This window comes from Solea senegalensis, linkage group LG5 (assembly GCF_019176455.1).
Source record: "Solea senegalensis isolate Sse05_10M linkage group LG5, IFAPA_SoseM_1, whole genome shotgun sequence".
NCBI classification, from domain to species: domain Eukaryota; kingdom Metazoa; phylum Chordata; class Actinopteri; order Pleuronectiformes; family Soleidae; genus Solea; species Solea senegalensis.
The window spans coordinates 26,703,211-26,721,033 of NC_058025.1; the positions used below are offsets into that span (position 1 = coordinate 26,703,211).

The window sequence follows — 17,823 nt, forward strand, 5'->3', positions numbered from 1 at the left end:
TTAGAGGTGGGCAAGATTCAGTATATCTTCTAAGATGATACTGTGATTGTTTTTAAAATGTGCAAATTGACATTAACAAGTATTTAAAATAAGACAGAATACGATACGATTATTGTACCCATGGAGAAATTTATCTTGGACTCGATTGTACATAATATTGAAGTCACAATTATGTGATTACAATCAGAGAATTCTGAGATTAAGGTTAATTCTGACTCAATTTCAGAATTCTGATCAGAATTGTGAGAAAAAAATCAGAATTGTGAGAAAAAAAAATCAGAATTCTGAGATCAAAATCAGAGAATTCTGAGATTAAAATCAGATAATTATGATAAAGGTAAAAAAAAAAACAGAATTCTGAGATTGAGTCAGAATTATGAGATTTAAATCAGAGAATTCTGAGATAAAGGTTAATTCTGCCTCAATTCTGAGTCTAAAGATTTTTTTCTCATAATTCTGACTTTAATCTCAGAATTGATGCTGTTTTATTTATTTAGTTTTTTACATGTGGCCCTAATACTCACACTAACAAAATGGAATTTATTAAAATAAAAAAGATTGGTCATCTGGCCAGTGATCGCACCTGAAAGCAACGTGGAGGACGCGCAGCGTGCTGACGTCACAGACTGACTCTCGTCCGTTACGTGTCAGCAGGAGAAACAGCAGCAGCAGGAGAAAGCTTCAGTGCCTGTGAGCAGCAGGTCTGCAGAGCAGAGCAGCAAACAACGGAGAAGCTCGGAGGATCATCCAGTCCTGTCTCTCTCTCTCTCTGTGTGTGTCTGTCTGTCTGTTTGTCTCCTTTCTTCACTGCCTCCGCGTCTGTCGTTCCTCTGCGTCTTCTCCTCCCCGACTACCAAGGGATGGGGGGATGATCAGCAGCGACTCCCCTCCACCACCGCCGCCGCCTCAGCCTCCTCACCCACCTTCGCTCGGTCTCCGTGTGCCCTGACAGTCGTCGGAGCCGTGCCCAGGATGTGGGCCCCGCTGCTCGGCCAGGCCGCCGTGTTCGCGGCCCTGTGGGCGCTGAGCACCTGCTTGACAGGTGAGAAGCTGCTGCTACTGCTGCTTTGTTGTGAATCTGCAGAGGGCCTCCATTCCACGACTACTGTGCATCATCACCAGATTATGATGATGATGATGATGATGTTGCTGTCGTGTGTGAGTGTGAAATGCTCATTTTCTTTTGAACTCCTGTGGTTGTGTGATTTGTGAATGGATGCAGACGAGAACTGAAATGACTGTTAGTTAATCTAGTGGTCAATTAATCATCATCAGCAGCTGATTGATTATTGATTAATCACTTCTCAGGGGCTTTGGTTTTGGTGTGTTGTAGATCTGGACTTAATCAATAACCTGCTCATATTTTATGGTTATGGGATATAAATCAGGTATAAACACGTGTCCTGTCTCTCAGGAAACTAACAGTACATTATAAATACAGTAATATTTATGTGTACAAGAAGATACAACGATACGTCAAAACGATACATGGCGATATCTGTCGAACTGAAGGAAACACGACGTCCGTTTATCCACAACAAACGCTGAACGTGTGTGGCTTCTCTTAACGTAGCTTTGGCAGCGACTGTTTACTGTAGAGCGCATTCATTTGTTCATTTAAATATCGATACTTGCCCTGGTATCGATTATTGTCGACAGCGATATATCATTTTGAAGTTCTATCCAGGTTAGTTTAACCCTTTAACACCTCAAGTCTCCGTTTGCTTATTTTAACCATAAAAGGGCCAATGTTAAATTTATTTATTAAACAAAAACCACTGTAGTTGTGCACAAACACCAGATTTTGCACGTTAAATTTGAAATTTGAATATTATATAAACATATTTAAAATAACATTTGTTTGAGTTTTTGTCTCCATGTCCAAAAACGGGCGTTTCTCCCACTTTTTCCCCTCTCTGGTGACGAAGGCGCTGATTTCCTGAAACAGCACGAGTGACATTACCGTAATACCCACATTTTGGCTTCGACGTGCAACTTCTCTGCTGTAACTGCAGTAATGCAGCGTGCATTTGTGTGAATCTGCGATACGCTCGGTGTTAGAGGATTAAATCATTCTTTCTTGGATTTGTTTTTACGTTACAGAATAGAGACGAGTTTGAATCAAAATAATTATTATTTCCACTCGGAATTCGATTATTTATCAAATTGTGTCCCAAGGAATCAGAACATAATCAAATTTTGACATCCTTAAAGAGTCGAACCTGTGGCTGTCGGCACATTGGTGCAGTGGCAGGGTGAGACAAGGAGAGCATTTCCTTCTCTAAAGGAGGCACAGTTGGGTTGTAATGTTGAAATAACTCACAGGAACAATAATATCACAAAAAAGCCCGTATGATTGACAGGACATTGTGATGGACATGTCCCTGTCCCTGATGGTGTTAAAGTGCATTTTGTCTTTCTTTACTCTGCTGTCAATTATGCCTTTGTTTGCAGCACAATTTTGACAGTTTATGTGGATTTTAATTCTTTTTATAGTCCACCCTGCTGCCGACATGAACTGGAGGTCATGGTCACACTGCAGTGCGAGTCTAACCTGTGCTGCAGTTGATCTATAAAGACCCATTTTCTTCTCCACTGTTGTCTCTGTTTTAGGTCTGTCCGTCCATGGCGACCATTGCAGAGGTTATTTTATTGTGCTCGATGTGAATATAGACAGGAACTCAAGCTGATTTCGCGGTGGTGGAACCTAAGGACGTTTTAAATGCCTGTAGAAACTCGTCTTTGTCGTTTTCGACCCCCACGATTTGCAGTGTTATCGCTCCGTTTTTGTCCGTACGAAAGGCTCCGCCCATCTCCATATTAATGGGACTCTCTCTGGCGTTCCCTCGTCTGTAACCTGTTCAGATGGCGTTTACTCAAACCCTTATCCTCATGCGACTGGGCCGAGATATTGGCACTGAAATCGCTCACAAGGTAATGTGCTGGTGAGACATGGTTGAAGCTGTGTCTGTGCATGAGTGCAGTCACGACACTTGGTGCCACGTCGACTGGTGGCTTTTTGTCAGCCAGTGATGTGTGTGGTGTTCTGTCTGCATGTACAGTACGACAGGAGGCAGTGAGGTGGCAGATGGTTGGATGTTTTCAGAGTGTGGTTATCAGCGCTGACCTGTCTGGCTGTCGTCAGAGACGCGTTCCTCCTGTCAGAGCTGAAGAGGTCTCCGTCACTGACCCGGACGACCACTTATCATCGCACACACACAGTTCACAGGACTTTAGATGTAGTGCTGGAACTCCAGTGTTTCCTGAATGTAGCCTCCTTTTTATATCTTTGATGGATATGACGAGAGACTGAAGCCAATGCAGAAGTGGCTGAAACTTGTACTTTCTTGAATGGCCAGCAGGGGGTGAATTAGATTCAGAATAGTTTATGCACTCGTTGACCATTTTGTCAGTTATGTTCCCATTTAGAGTCAAGAAGACTGTGAAACACAGCATTTATTAAAGCAGAAGTCTCAAACTTTTTGGTATTTATAGATTCATTTTGCATCATAAATGTGAAATATATATCATTCTGTATCAAAACAAAATGACATGAAATATCGACACATTCATCACCTGATTTCAATTTCTTTAAAAGTTTAAACAAAACTCCAACACTGCTTTCATCCTCTATCTCCCTTAATTCCCCTGTTAATTTACAGTTTTCACAGTATTTAACGATATTTAATAACGATAATTGATACAAATATCAATACTTAAACTCGTCATAAGACCAACATGGAACATGGAACCAAACATACGACACGTATACGCTGTAACAGTGGGCTCATTCTTTGTAGTGGAAGTGGACGGCAGGGTGCTGTAACAGTGATGACTCATAAAAACACGCTTAATAGTCACCATTCACTGTTGTTTAAAAGATGAAGCCTGATGAACTGTGATGATCACTGATCGCTGTGGCTGAGGCGTCTTGACACAGTTTCTATTTCTGCGTGTGCGTCTATTTTTAGGGACATAAATGGATGGAACTATTACATGATGAAGATCAGGAGTAGGGAGCAGTCTCACTGTCGCTCGGATGTTGATCTTCATCCTCCACAGTCCGAGCCTCAGAAATCCCCAGAAACGAAGACGTGATTGATTTGCGTCGCGATCTCGATTCACAACTGCACGTGATCTCGTGTCTAAATGACAACGAGTTTCTCGCGTTTACCTTCTATCTCCACACATGAGAGTTTGATGCTGCCGTGCACGATTCTGGAAAAAATGTGTATCTCTTTTATTTTGTGTATCACAATTCTCGTTCTGGACATTTGTACAGGAGTCCTCACTTCCTTTTGTAATGGGAAGTTTCTGCGCTTCCCTGGATGTGACGCTTTTGCTGCATTTGTCCAATCAGCGCCTCGCTCACCGCAGTGAAAATAACAAGAGTCGTTTTTTTACAGTCGGTGTCTGCAGAAGTTCATTTAGTGGATGCTTTATACCGAGGGATGCAGCAGGGCTCCACATTTCAATTTAAACGCTCTTTTCATTCGAGGCCTAAAAGACGGAAATGTTTCCGATCTTTATCATTACCTTTAAAAAGTCCCAAGTTTTCCCTTAGTGACAACTTAGAGGAAGCGCGACGTCAAACCTGACGTTATAACTGACACTGTGTGCATACTGTCATAAGATGACACTCAATTTCTCATTCCTTATCTTTTTGGCCTGAGTTTAAAAGACAAAGAGCCGATATCATACACTGCTCCTTCCTCTCTTTTCCTCCTGTCTCGTCTTACGTCCTAATTTCACATCCAGACTCTGGAGTCCTGTAACGGAGGCTGCGATGGTATTGACCCGCGGCAGCAGAACCAGTGTGATCAGGGTTATTCCTGTAATTCACTTGAGATGAAGTCAAAGAAGAATGAGGAGCTGCTTTTTCATTTTCTCTGACTTTACCCGGGACAATCGGTTGCTAGGAGACGGTGACTTTATGACAATGACAGTGTGATGTGTCGCTGCTGCTGAACGCCTGTGAACAAAATGCATATCGATACTTAGTCATTACAGTAGTACACGGCGTTCTGTAGTAGTATTTCTGTGTCGGCATTTTGCGTTGGCGGACAAAACAAGACATTTGAGGACGTCGGCGTTCGCAGTAGAGTTGTGCGTCACCGCCCTCAGAGATAATATGTCAGTGTTTCAGCTCTTTTCTTCTTCTTCAGTTTGAAGAAGAAGACACTGAGCGAATGAACTGAGCGAGTGCAGCGACTTCATCAGAGCCGCAGTGTGTTCAGCTCTCTGTCCTCCAGTTGTAAAAGCTTTGCATAGATTAGCTGCTGCTTTTATCTGCTGCGTGTGTGAGATGTGCAAATCCGGCCGTGGCATTAATCATCGTACCAGGGCTGCAGCTGATGATTAGTTTCATAATGGGTCGAGTTGTTCGGTCCATGAAATGTCAGGAAATGATGTTTCCCAGACTCTAAATGACGGTGTTCTCGAGTGTCAAAATGATTCAATTTTGATGATTTCTTTGTCAAACCAGACGATACTTGCATTTAAAAACCTGAAAACTCAGATAACAAAGCATATGTAACCAGGTGTGTGTGTGTGTGTGTGATGTTTTCACTATTATTATTCGCTCAATGAATCGTCAACTGTTTTGATACTGATTAAAACAAGCTTTGGGATTTTTCAGCTCCTTAAAAGTGAACATTTCCTGGTTTCTTTGCTCCGTGTAACAAAGAAATCATGGAAACATTCAAGAACATCATCACTTCCATGTTTGAGGAACACGGATCAAACAAGTTTGCAATTCACTAAGAAAACAATCAACAGATGAATCAATTATTAAATGAATCGATATTTGCAGCCGTGGTATCATGGGAAGCTTATAACTACAGAGAAGAGTCCAATGTACTGTGGTTAGACATGTGGTTATAGACGTGTGGTTATAGACGTGTAGTTACAGACGTGTAGTTACAGATGTGTAGCTAAAGACGTGTGGTTATAGACATGTGGTTATAGGACGGTGGTTATGTGGTTATAGACATGTGGTTATAGACACATGTGGTTATAGACTTGTAGCTAAAGCGTGTGGTTATGCGTGTAGCTAAAGCGTGTGGTTATAGCGTAGTTTGTTTATGTAGTTACAGATGTGTGGTTATAGCGTGTAGTTATGGTTATAGCGGTGGTTATGGTTATAGGCGTGGTTATGTGGTTACAGACATGTAGCTAAAGGCGTGTGGTTATAGCGGTGGTTATAGACATGTAGTTACAGCGTGTAGTTATAGGTGGTTATAGCGGTGGTTACAGACATGTAGTTACAGACATGTAGTTACAGCGTGGTTATAGAGTTACAGTGTAGTTAGACGCTAGTGTAGTTCAGTAGTTACAGGTAGTGTAGTTTACAGTGTAGTTAGACGCGTAGTTATAGCGTAGTTACAGGCGTGTAGTTACAGACATGTAGTTAGGCGTGTAGTTGCGTGTAGTTACATGTAGTTATAGCGTGTAGTTACAGCGTGTAGTTATGTAGTTGTAGTTACATGTAGTTTAGTTGTAGTAGTTGTAGTTGTAGTTACAGACATGTAGTTACAGCGTGTAGTTACAGACATGTAGTTAGCGTGTAGTTACACATGTGTAGTTATAGACGTGTAGTTACACACGTGTAGTTATAGACGTGTAGTTACAGACGTGTAGTTATAGACGTGTAGTTACAGCGTGTAGTTACAGCATGTAGTTGTGTAGTTAGGCGTGTAGTTACCGTAGTTGTGTAGTTTAGGCGTGTAGTTAGACGTGTAGTTAGACGTGTAGTTACAGACGTGTAGTTATAGACATGTAGTTACAGACGTGTTCACTGTGTGACTCTCGACCAGATTCACTGAATTTTTCCCCTCAGCCTTTTGTCATTCTTGCCTTTTCCCCGCTCGACACACCAGCCTGAGACAAACCCTTCCATCCTTGACTTGTGCATGCGTGTGTGGTGACTCACCGCCTCTATGATGTCACACCTCCTCAGTTGCCATGGAAGTCGTCATGGCAACCATTGTCTTGGTTCCATTAGCAGAGATGGGAGCGTTTGCGATGAAAAAGCTGAAAGGGTTAATATTGATATTTGTCTCTAATTATACCCCCTCACGTGGCACCAGGGGCACTTTCACATCCTCAGCTGCTGTATTCTGCTCCTCATGCTGCTGCTCAGGTGGTCTTCTCTTTGCAGTGCATGGACGCAGCAACAACAAGTGTAACAGATATTCCCTGTGGGGAAGCAAACACAGCTCTGCTCTGACTTCCTCGTTCATGAGTATGGTTGGGGTTTAATGGAGGATAAATCCAATTAACCCCTTTTAACACACCCCATCCTTAAAAACTGATATATTGTGTTTAAAAGAGCTTTAATTTACTCAATACATCAAACTATTAACTTATTTATCCAAGTGTTCTGCCGGTGAGTCGTGTAGCAGCAAAGAGCGGTTTAATTCCTGCACAGATCAGTATCTCGTTCAGTCAATCTCAGTGACTATTGTATGATTGTCCATGTTGGACGTGCAGGTTTGACTTTTAAGTCTGGTTATTTTTGTGCCTGTTCCTCGATGAAGCGCCCCCTACAGTTTCATATTTTTATGACACCACAGTAAACACCCTTCCAGTCGACCGCTCGCTTTAAGAGCGGTGTAGTCTATGTGATACACAGGCACTGATCCGATTACTTTTATCAAGTAACAAGTAAATTAAGGGATTACAATTGTAAAAAAAAGTAATTAGATTACTGTTACTTGCGTTACTAAACCCTGTTTTTGTTTGTGAGACTGTCTCGTGACAATTATGTACGAGCGGTGCGACGCCAGACGTGTGCGTAGATCAACATTACTGGTAATCAAAGTAATCAGTTATTGATTACTATTTCCAAGTAACTTGACCAACACTGTACACAGGTATGTGGTGTACACCTAATGGAATAAGATTTGTGTCAATATTTTAAAACACTTTTTAAGAAGCAAACAACAAGTCGTCATAGTCGCTGTTTCTAACGTTTGTCAGATTATAAACGTTAGATATTTACAATTATTTAGTCGGATGTCGACAGGGAAAACTTGGGGAACTCCAAGTCCCGTGACCACTCAAATAAAAAGAGGAGGTGACTGTAGAAACACTACAGTAGACCACACAACACTCACTCACTGCGCTTTATCCTCACTGCTCCTGGTCATGTGCCTTTGCCGTCCAAACGTCTTTACAACAATACAGTAGCAAACATTGAGAAGAAGCAAGCACACATGTACAGAGTAGAGAGAGTTTATCCATAGACCCTGTTGCAAAACCACCAATCACATCAGATGAGCAGCAGTGGTCTAACCCCCCATACATAAAATCAAATATTATCACAGCAGCAGCAGCAGCAGTTTAAATAAGATCTGGTTTCCTTCTCTCATCTGCTCTCGGGTTACAGCGACATTTGTCCAGCTGGCATTTTCCTTGAACTTGTAATAAAGTGCGGTCGTCATTCCTGACCTTCACATAATGTCGAGTTTAACATTTCCAGTGTGTCCGTTTCTTTTTCAGCCTTTTATCTTGAAGGCACATGAAGATTAAAATGTGTTTTTGAAGTGAGACCAATTAAAAGATGTGTAGTTCTTTTCATGTGTGGACTGGAAACGACTGTTTTTAACCAGTTATTGGTTGTTCTTCTTCTTCATAGTTTTTTTATTGTCAAATGAAACAGAAATGATTGTTTCAGTTCATGATTAATTGTCAGACATGTGATGTACATGGTTTTATATTTAGCACAAACGCTAGAAACGTATGTCAACCAGTGAATCTAACTCTCCAGATGTTCTTGTACGTCTTGAATCAGGTTAGCTGTCTGTGCTAAGCTAAGTGATTTTGGGGGCTGTTGTATTGAGCGGTGTCTTCTGTGTCTTTGTCCACAGCGTCTCACGTGTGTCCTCGGAGTTTAGACTGTGCCCGAGCAGGAAGACACTTCTGTCAGCCGGGCAGCTCGCACTGTGGCCCCTGCCTGCGCCCCCTGGTGGAGAACTCCCACGGCAGATGTGTGGTCAAGAGGAGACATGTCACTCAGTCTGCTCAGCTCATCAAAGGTGCGTGGGAGGTCCTTACTGCGTTGACATAGCAACACTTTAATGTCGCTCACAAACGGGCAGCCCGTGGACAACCGGGAGGGAGTCAGGCTTGTAACGGCATGGCTGGCGGTTCAAATCCATGTGCAGCGTCATGTCAGATATTGCTACTGTGGACGATAAGCGTTAGAATGCACTGTAAAAAAAACTCTCCAATTATGAGGAATACCAGTGGTATACATGTTTAGTTGGGGTTAGCGTAGCTACACAACATGCTATCTGTTGATGGTTCATTCTGAGTCAGTTAAGCTGGGAAATAAGGGCTAATTAGCCATTAGCCCTCTACATCAACAAGACAAGACACCTGATACTAGGACTCAGCATCCTGTTGGAGACTCAGAGATTAAAAAAAACAAAACATTTTGGTGTATATGGTCTAAGAATAATACAAATGTTCTTATTTCACAGTTTAAATTTTGAATATGTATTCAGTTGCATTGGGAGAATTTCAGCACTTACTCCTGACAATTCATTAAAATCTTTGATGTTTGTTGTGTCGTGGGATGTTGGCGCTAATTGCCAATATCCCATAATACATTTTAAAAAGGATAGTTTGTATTTCTGGACATTACGTTGAATGACATAGACCGCACCACAAACAAGCACGAATGTGTTACGTTCACACGTTTGCTCACACAATTACAGTCTCAGTACTGTAATTCCTAAACGGTTGAATAACTGCCAGATGTTGAAGTGAAAGTTTTCTTAGAAAAAAAGATACAGAAACAGTCACTCACTCAACATTTTCTGACATTTTACAGCCATAAAATCAAAATAATATCCATATTGTGTTGATCGTATCCCTATATAACAACATAAGGAGTATTTATTGTTCCACAGAAAACAGCCTAATTCTCTTCCATGGACAGCAGCAGCAGCAGTGATGGTGCTGGTGGTGTTTCCCCCGTCATTATCGACTGCAGGCTGCGTAGCCTCATTGCTTCCAGTGTAATTGCAGAAAGCCAAATGACTAATCAGCGTCTCGTCCCATCTGTGCTCCCTCTGTTTTCACAAAGCGTGACATCAGAGACTCCCGCTGGGTTCATTCATGACGATGTTCCGTCTTCCATTTGTCGCAGTGGACAGTGTGTGAGAAATTCACAGTGAATACTTTAAATAGTAATAATAATAATAATAATGAAATGAAGACTACTTGCTTACATGCTTAGCTTATGAACATATCCTCCTCATGTGGAGGATAAAGCGGTAGAAGATGGATGAGTGGTTGTGATCAGATCAGGAGTCTGGAAATGTCATATTTATTTATTTATTCACAATCAATGTGTTCTCTCCTCCCTGTTGCTGCAGTGATGTGTTTTTCATTCATTCATGAGTCTGAGGAACGCCTCCCCCCCACATACACACACAGACTCTCTCTCTCTCTCTCTCTCTCTCCTTTCTCCTCTTTTTCTTCTCTTTTCGTTCTTTTTTTATTGCCATCCACCCACACTTTGAGCAGCTGTGCATGACAGAACATCACAGTCTTCCTCCCACACACACACACACAGTTTGGACATCCTGAAGCAAAGCGTTAACCCTAACATGACCAGGTTATGCCTCACCCTATAACCACAACCTCTTTAGGACCAGGTTTTGGTCTCTGTGAGGTCTGCTGGTCCTGACAAGGTCAGTGTTTATGTCTGAAAAGGTCCTATAACAAATACAAGTATACATACACAGGTTTGCACAACTATTCTTGTTAGGACTTTGTACTTACCTGACCTTAACCAGAACTAGTTTGTGCCTGACCTTAACCAGAACTAGTTTATCCCTGACCTTAACCAGAACTAGTTTATCCCAGACCCTAACCGGAACTAGTTTATCCCAGACCTTAACCAGAACTAGTTTATCCTTAACCAGAACTAGTTTAGCAGACCTGAGATTAACCTAAGAACTTTGTGCTAGTTTATCCTGACTTTAACCAGAACTAGTTTATCCTGACCTAACCAGAACAGTTTGTGCCTGACCTTAGAACTAGTTTATCCCTGACTTAACCAGAACTAGTTTATCTAACCAGAACTAGTTTATCCTGACCTAACCAGAACTAGTTTATCCTGACCCTAACTCAGACTAACCAGAACTAGTTTGTGCCTGACCTTAACCAGAACTAGTTTATCCCAGACCCTAACCAGAACTAGTTTATCCCTGACTTTAACCAGAACTAGTTTATCCCAGACCCTAACCAGAACTAGTTTGTGCCTGACCTTAACCAGAACTAGTTTACCTGACTTAACCAGAACTAGTTTATCCCTGACCTAGCAGACTAGTTTATCCCTGACTTTAACCAGAACTAGTTTATCCCAGACCCTAACCAGAACTAGTTCATCCCTGACTTTAACCAGAATAGTTTATCCCAGACCCTAACCAGAACTAGTTTTTATCCTGACTTTAACCAGAACTAGTTTGTTGACCTATCCCAACTAGTTCCCTGACCCAAACTCCTCGTTGTGCAGACCAGACGGTCACTCACTCACTCATACCAAATAGTTCTTCCCTGACGTGTTTACACTTCCAGTCACTACTAACACACATGCACACACACACACACACACACACACAGATTCTCCCACGCCCCCGGGCAGAGTGTGACGATCTGCTGCAGCTGTGGACCCTTAACACCGACTCTGTTTCTTTAAAACCAAAAATGAAAACAAAATTCCCGGACATGACCCTCCACAGAGGTTCCCAGAAAGTGGCATAATGTCCGCCCGCATTCAAACAAACTGATAATAACACGTGAAGATGCATCAGTCTGATAACATGTGAACATGGAGGAAAATAGGATTTATTACCTATACTGCAGTCAGCCACAAGGGGGCCTTCAAGATCTTTTTGGTTTAGGTAGATTTCATTTAACTCTTTCAAATGTTTTGGGTTGTTTTTGTGGCGTTTTAGTGCAAAACAAACACTGGAGTATAATGTTCTATTCTAAAAGAATGCTCAGGATCATTAAAAATCAATGCGGATGAAATTAAGAAAGAAAATCAAAGAGTGAGCATGAAAGAAAACTAGAGAAAAGACATTTCATAAATGTATAAAAATGTGAGTAGAAGTATTTCCCATAAAGTCAAAGAGCAGTTTTAAGACATGAGTCACAGTCTGTGGCAGCTTTTTAAACCAACACAATATTGAATACATTCATGTCATTCATAATGTCCATGGAGAGGATGAGCGTCGTTGTGAGTCTCTGAACGTATTAATAAATCCCACAGCAGAGAGGAATTAGCTGTTTCTGTGGCTTCCTGTTTCCTCCAAGCCTGTGATCATGGTTTTAAACTTCTTCATTCAAAGTCATTATGTGTGTTCTATATCACAATGTGCCGTAGATCAATATATATTGAAAAGAAAAGAAAATGACTCCGTTCTCGAGCTGAAAAGCAGTGATTATGGTTTTTTTTGTGTCTGTTCAGGTAAAATGAGCTCATATCCTGAGCTGGACGAGGAGATCGACTTCCTGTCTGCCATCATCAGTGAGCAGAGAACAGAGACCAGGCTGCCGGGTAATGAACACACTGTCCATGTGTTTGTGTTTACCTCTCTACCTCCCCCTGCTGGTGCTGAGGCTTACAGGTCTTTTCCTCTCAGTTTCCCTCTCCCAGGACGTCACTGAGGCCAAACCCAAGCAGCTCGGCGAGGCCGTCGACGACCACAGCGCGTTGATCGCGGAGACGCCCGCGCGGCACGGCGTCCTGAACGCTGGACTGACGACGCCCACGACCACCGCAAACACCACCAACCACACTCTACTCAGTGACCCCATCATCCTGCCCCACCCCAGCAACGACCACGTCTTCATCAGTGAGTCTCTAACGTCTGACACGTAGTCGCCATCGTCGGAATGTATTACACGCCACGTTAAATGACATGTTTTAATCACAGTTACATTATTTGCTAAATGTTCTATTTATTTATCATAAACGGGTTTTTATTGTGAAGTATACGTCATTTCATATTAAAACAATATATATATATATATATATATATGTGTGTGTGTATATATATATACATATATATGTGTATGTATGTATATATATACATATATATATATATATGTATATACATATACACATGATTTTTGGATTGTATCAGATTTTACAATTTTTATCTGTCCAATATCCGATGCAGTGATTTTGACCAGTATCGGACCGATACTGATACTAACCGATATCGAGTCCCATCCCTACAAATGACTAAATGAGAAAACAGCTGTTTTAATAGTTAATAATTAATAGTTTAATTTCATAATTATGACTTTTTATCTCTATGCAGATATAACATTTTTTAATGAAAACAAATCCAATTGGAGAGTCAGAACATTCATTTTGTTTATTGAATCATTTAAAATGATGTCAAATGTCATATTTTATCAAATGGAGTGATCACTCTGCATCATTCATTCGCTTTGTGCTGATCTTAAAGATCAGCATCAGCTTAAAAGGAAAAACTAATATTGATCGACCTTTAGAGAAGAATCATTAGTGTGTAACAATTAGCTTTGTCATTTTGTGTCAGATTTTCCTCTGATTCTAAAATAACTGAGTGATCACAAATCACCCACAAGCCTGTTCCTATACATTATTTTGTATAGGAACGTGTTAAGAGAGGCCCCGCCCACATGTTCTTTCAACTTTCCACTGACGTTTAGTTTTCTTCAGTGAGATATCGAGATATCGAGGATTGTCCTACAACATGTTATCGGTATCGTGGACCATGTATCGTATCGTGAGGATAGCGTTTGATTCAGCAGCAGCCAGGACAGAGTGAGACCTCCTGTTCATTGCAGTTAAATGTCGGGTTCGTCCGGTTCAGCTTTCATAACGGGCCGGGTGGATGTGGATGTGGGTCATAAACACCCTGGACGCGTGTGAATTTGTGTTTTCCAGTAACCGACCAGCGGCAGATGCTGAACAACTCCCTTTTTTTGTGGCCGTAAGAAAAGCAGAGGCAGTAAAAAGAAGCCATTGTGAGAGGTTCACGCTGCATGCTCTCAAATCTCGGGACTAACCTCCAATTCGCTACGCGGTGGCTTGTTCAGAACACGACGGGCACATTTCTCTGCATTAGTTCTGTCTCGCTCCATTTCCCCACTTTTCTCTGTGCTTCAGAGGCTTATGAGCCGGTGCCGTCGCCTGTGTGTGTGATCAGTTCATGGGAATCATGTCTTCCTTTGACACCTTCAGGCCGCCTCGGTTCTCGCTCCCCCTCACCGTCTGTATGTACTTCTTTTCAGTCATGAGCAGCGTGTTCGTCGTGGCCGGTTCGCTGGCGTTGATCATGGCAGGAGCCTGTTGGGTCAGGTAAGAGAGTCCATCGTCTCCAGCGAGATGATTTTATCATCTATTATTATCTAGCCTGGGGTGGGGAGGAAGTTTCAATGATTGCTTTTTAGATTCCTTTGAAAGACATTATACCAGAGACTTTTATATAGACTTAGACTTAGACTTCCTTTTATTGTCATTGCACAGAAAACACAGCAGTGAAAACTGGCAACGAAATTTCGTTGCTTGGCAGCAGATAAGAAACCAACACATAGCATTGAATTTTGTCACTTATGAGTTTTTGATGAGGAATGTCTTTTATCTTACTGTCAATGTCTATACATGTATCCAACTCTTCATCCTAACTATGCTTAATAAAAAATAAGTAAGTGTTTTTATGTAATAAATATATATAAAAGTAGTGCAAAAGAAAAACAGGAATGAAAACTGTAGCAGCAATATGAAAATAAAAAAATATATATATAGATATGTATACATATCTTAAGGACACTGCTTTTATTTCACAGATTGCAGAGAGGTCTGCAGCTCACTCAGAAGATGGACTCTCCCACACATCGACTGATCCGAGCTCAGGCGTTTGACAACTTGGTGAGCAGGAAAAAAACAGTTTAATCTCAGGTTTGAATGTGTTTGTTGTGTTTTCACTCGCGGATCAAATGACTCCAGCTTTGGTTCTGATTATTTCATCATTTAAATAATGGACTCATGGACGTTCTTGCTCATTTTCACCATAAAAGGGCCAGAAAATGTCCTGTAACTGAGAGCTTTTGCCCATTTTTCCCAAATTACCTTAAAAATCTGGCAGTTATTTACTAACGTACTGCATGTTAAAACAGTGTATTAACAATTTAAAGTGAAAACAGTATAAAACATATTTGAATAGGGCGTTTTTTTCCAACTCTCTCCTCTGGTGACAAAGACGCTGATTATATAACTACACGTTTGCTTTGATGTACAACTTCTCAGCTTTCACAAACTGAACGCTCAGTGTTAACAATGTTGGGAGTGCAGTAGAGACATTTCAGTACTTGGATAATCTTCACTGACTTTCTCGCCCCCCGGTGGGTTGTGTTTCAGCCCGGAGACAAGAAGCTGGCCCACAGCGCCCAGATGTACCACTACCAGCACCAGAAGCAGCAGATGCTGTCCCTGGAGAAGTGAGTCATCGGTCCAGCCCAGACTCACACGCTCAGTGTCCCCTCTCTGCTGTCATGTCATCTGATTCATCCACTGTGTATGTGTATGTGTGTGTGTGTGTGTGTGTGTGTGTTACAGACACAGGGAGGAGCCAAAGGTTCCTGACTCGGGGGCGTCGACTGATGAAGAGAACGAGGACGGAGATTTTACAGTATACGAGTGTCCTGGACTGGCACCTGTGAGTAAACTCATCGATATCCCGGGTTACTTCCTGGTCGGGTTGGCTATAGTTTACATTTCAATCCAACATATATATATATGTGTATATGTGTGTATATATAGGTACATATATATATACATATATATATGTATATATATATATATGTATATATGTATATGTATATATGTACATATACATATATATGTATATATGTACAAATATGTATATATGTACATATACATATATATGTACATGTACATATATGTATATATACATATATATGTACATATATACATATATGTATATATAACATTTTTCAAAAATACTAAAACTATTCTAGTAAAACTTGGGTAAATACAAATCAGTGAAGTAATCCTATATATGTACATATATACATATATATGTACATATACATATATATGTATATGTACATATATACATATATGTATATGTACATAAATACATATATATGTATATGTACATATATACATATATGTATATATGTATATGTACATATATACATATATATGTATATATATATATATATATATATAACATTTTTCAAAAATACTGAAACTATTCTAGTAAAACTAGGGTAAATACAAATCAGTGAAGTAATCCTTTAACTTCAAATTTGATTTCTTTATTTTCAGTGAGTTTTATGTCACTCGACTCCCCTGCTGATCTGATAATCTCCCCCTCTCCCTGTCTCTCTCTCTGTCTCTCTCTCTCCCTCCCCCTCCATGTACAGACGGGGGAAATGGAAGTGAAGAACCCGCTGTTTGACGACACCCCGATTTACCTCCACAAGTTCCGCTAACAAACCCGGACCACAGCGATTGTGTGTTTGAAAAAAAACAACACAACATAAAAAAAACAATCTGTTACATTTACACACACACACACACACACACACACCGCTGTGACCAGCTGGAATGTGGGAAGAGTGTGAGGCGACGCTGAGGAGGACGAGGCGAGACGTTCATGGACTCTTAAAGGACTAAGTCTTGGACCAACGTCGCTCATTCCACAGCCACACACTCGTCCTTTTTTTATTATTATTATTTCTCAGATTTGTTCTTTTATTGAAACTAAAAGAAAACACTGTTCGCAAAAAAGATTCCACAGTTTCTTCACGATTTCCTGTCAATCAATCCATAAGTCATTATTATTATTATTACCATTATTATTATTATTATTACATCAGTAAACACTCCTTAATTTATGGAGGTCTTTGTTTCAGGCTTTTGGTTTTTTATTCTTATTTGTTATTTATTGATTGATTTCATCCTCATGAACACGTTGAACGCGGCACCGTGATCTGTATCACTGTTGATGTAGCCTTGGTTTTCTCAGTGTAGTTGCTCTATGCATGAATTGATGACGCTGTGTATGAAAACATGAACGTGAATATGCATTTACAACTCGTACAAGTTTCCTGTGTACGCCTGGAAATCATGTCAACACACACACACACACACACAGGGATGTGACGATATCAAAGTCTCATGATAGAATAATACAGATATAATAATCACAATAATAATAATACTATTATCATACTGTTGAAGTACAATTTTTATCATGAAAGCATGAATTTTTTCGTGCTGAAACGCACACGATATTGGACTTTTTGCCTTTGTCCGATATGCCGATATATCGGCCGATACCGATATCATGCTGAAAATATCCGAATAATTTATTTTTGGTTTTGTGTTTGTTCACGCCGAGGGACGGTTGAGTTCAGTTTCCGTCGTTTTTACAACAAAACAAATCGTTGCTCAAGCTTTACTCGCGGCGCCCCCTGCTGGACCCTCGCCGTCATGACTTCAGACGGTCTGATGTGTTTCTTGGCTGTGTGTTTTCAACTATCAACCAAACTTAAGCCCCCCCCCCAGTTGGGATATCTTTACAAATTTGGGATAATAAGCAACAACGTTAGGCTCTGTGTAGCTTTTATATCTTTTTATAGATCTGGTAGTCATGGTAACTCATGAGATACAATACAAACAGCGACCACTCCAATTGGGCAAATCATGGAGCTGACCAATGGTCTTCCGAGGGGAAGAGATTTTGGACCAGAGTTATCGGTTTAAATCCTCAGGTACCC

General features: G+C 40.9%; 1 protein-coding gene across 1 annotated transcript; it reads left to right on the plus strand.

The window, feature by feature from the left end:
- Positions 1-573: 573 nt before the first annotated feature.
- npdc1b (neural proliferation, differentiation and control, 1b) lies at positions 574-17,149 on the plus strand. The gene is made up of 9 exons (XM_044027110.1): positions 574-1,042; positions 8,871-9,038; positions 12,488-12,577; positions 12,663-12,875; positions 14,308-14,374; positions 14,863-14,944; positions 15,434-15,513; positions 15,632-15,731; positions 16,465-17,149. The coding sequence occupies exons 1-9, from the start codon at positions 973-975 to the stop codon at positions 16,531-16,533; spliced, it is 939 nt and encodes a 312-aa protein (XP_043883045.1). The 5' UTR covers positions 574-972; the 3' UTR covers positions 16,534-17,149.
- Positions 17,150-17,823: the final 674 nt, after the last annotated feature.